The sequence below is a fragment of the Eurytemora carolleeae genome, unplaced genomic scaffold, assembly GCF_000591075.1.
Source record: "Eurytemora carolleeae unplaced genomic scaffold, Eaff_2.0 scaffold3420, whole genome shotgun sequence".
Taxonomy (NCBI): domain Eukaryota; kingdom Metazoa; phylum Arthropoda; class Copepoda; order Calanoida; family Temoridae; genus Eurytemora; species Eurytemora carolleeae.
Genome location: NW_019399305.1, coordinates 758 through 1,504, shown reverse-complemented (window position 1 = coordinate 1,504; position 747 = coordinate 758). Strand labels below are relative to the sequence as shown.

Sequence of the window (747 nt, the reverse complement as noted above, 5' to 3'; positions counted from 1 at the left end):
TGATTCACAAGAAAGAGGAATCTTAAAACAATGGATCGGAAATCGTAGAGGAGCCGAGTGTGAGGGATTAGTTTGGGATTATCTGATGAGAACCCCGGAGAGTGTACGGTCTTCCCTTTTCCATGGATTTAAGAGAGAGATGTTTCTCCGGTTTACTACGAACGCTCCAACCTACAACGTAAATCAGGAATATGATTTTATTCTTATTCTTCCTGAGTACAAGCTGATGGTGTTTTTGGAGGTTAAAGCAGATCACAGAGGAAATTCAAAATGGCAGACACAAATGATAAAAGCTAATGACCTCTTTAAAGAGCTTCTGGAGAATGTGGGGGAAGACATGAACACTACAGAGTGGACTTTCCTTCCTGTGGGAGTTTATCCTAATGTGTCTCTGCAGGTATTTGTCAATGAATGTATTTTATTTTTAACCTTCAAAGATTATTTTCTAATCCCTGCAATATTTGTTTTTAAATATAATTTTTTATCTTTCGTGTTTTATCATTTTTAATAATTTTCATTTTGAAAGAAGAGGGAACATCAAGCCATGTTTTACCCATTATAGACTTTTAGATGAATTTTAGGCTGAGCTCTATTATATCGTTATTTTTCTGGAGCTATAACTTTTTTTAAACATAACGTATAGAATATTTTGTTTTAATGAATAACATGACAGACTAATGTTAAAAAAATTAGGTGTGATTTCTATTTTAAGTGCAAGGTCAACAAGTTTAATGTCACAGAGCTGAA

At 33.9% G+C, this 747-nt stretch overlaps 1 protein-coding gene across 1 annotated transcript; it reads left to right on the top strand.

Annotated features, from left to right (window-relative positions):
- On the top strand, positions 1–397 carry LOC111717738 (uncharacterized; the record flags this gene model as incomplete). Its single annotated transcript, XM_023493211.1, is given in 1 exon segment — positions 1–397. A coding segment is annotated over 1 exon segment (397 nt), but the record flags the coding sequence as incomplete, so codon positions are not given.
- Positions 398–747: the final 350 nt, after the last annotated feature.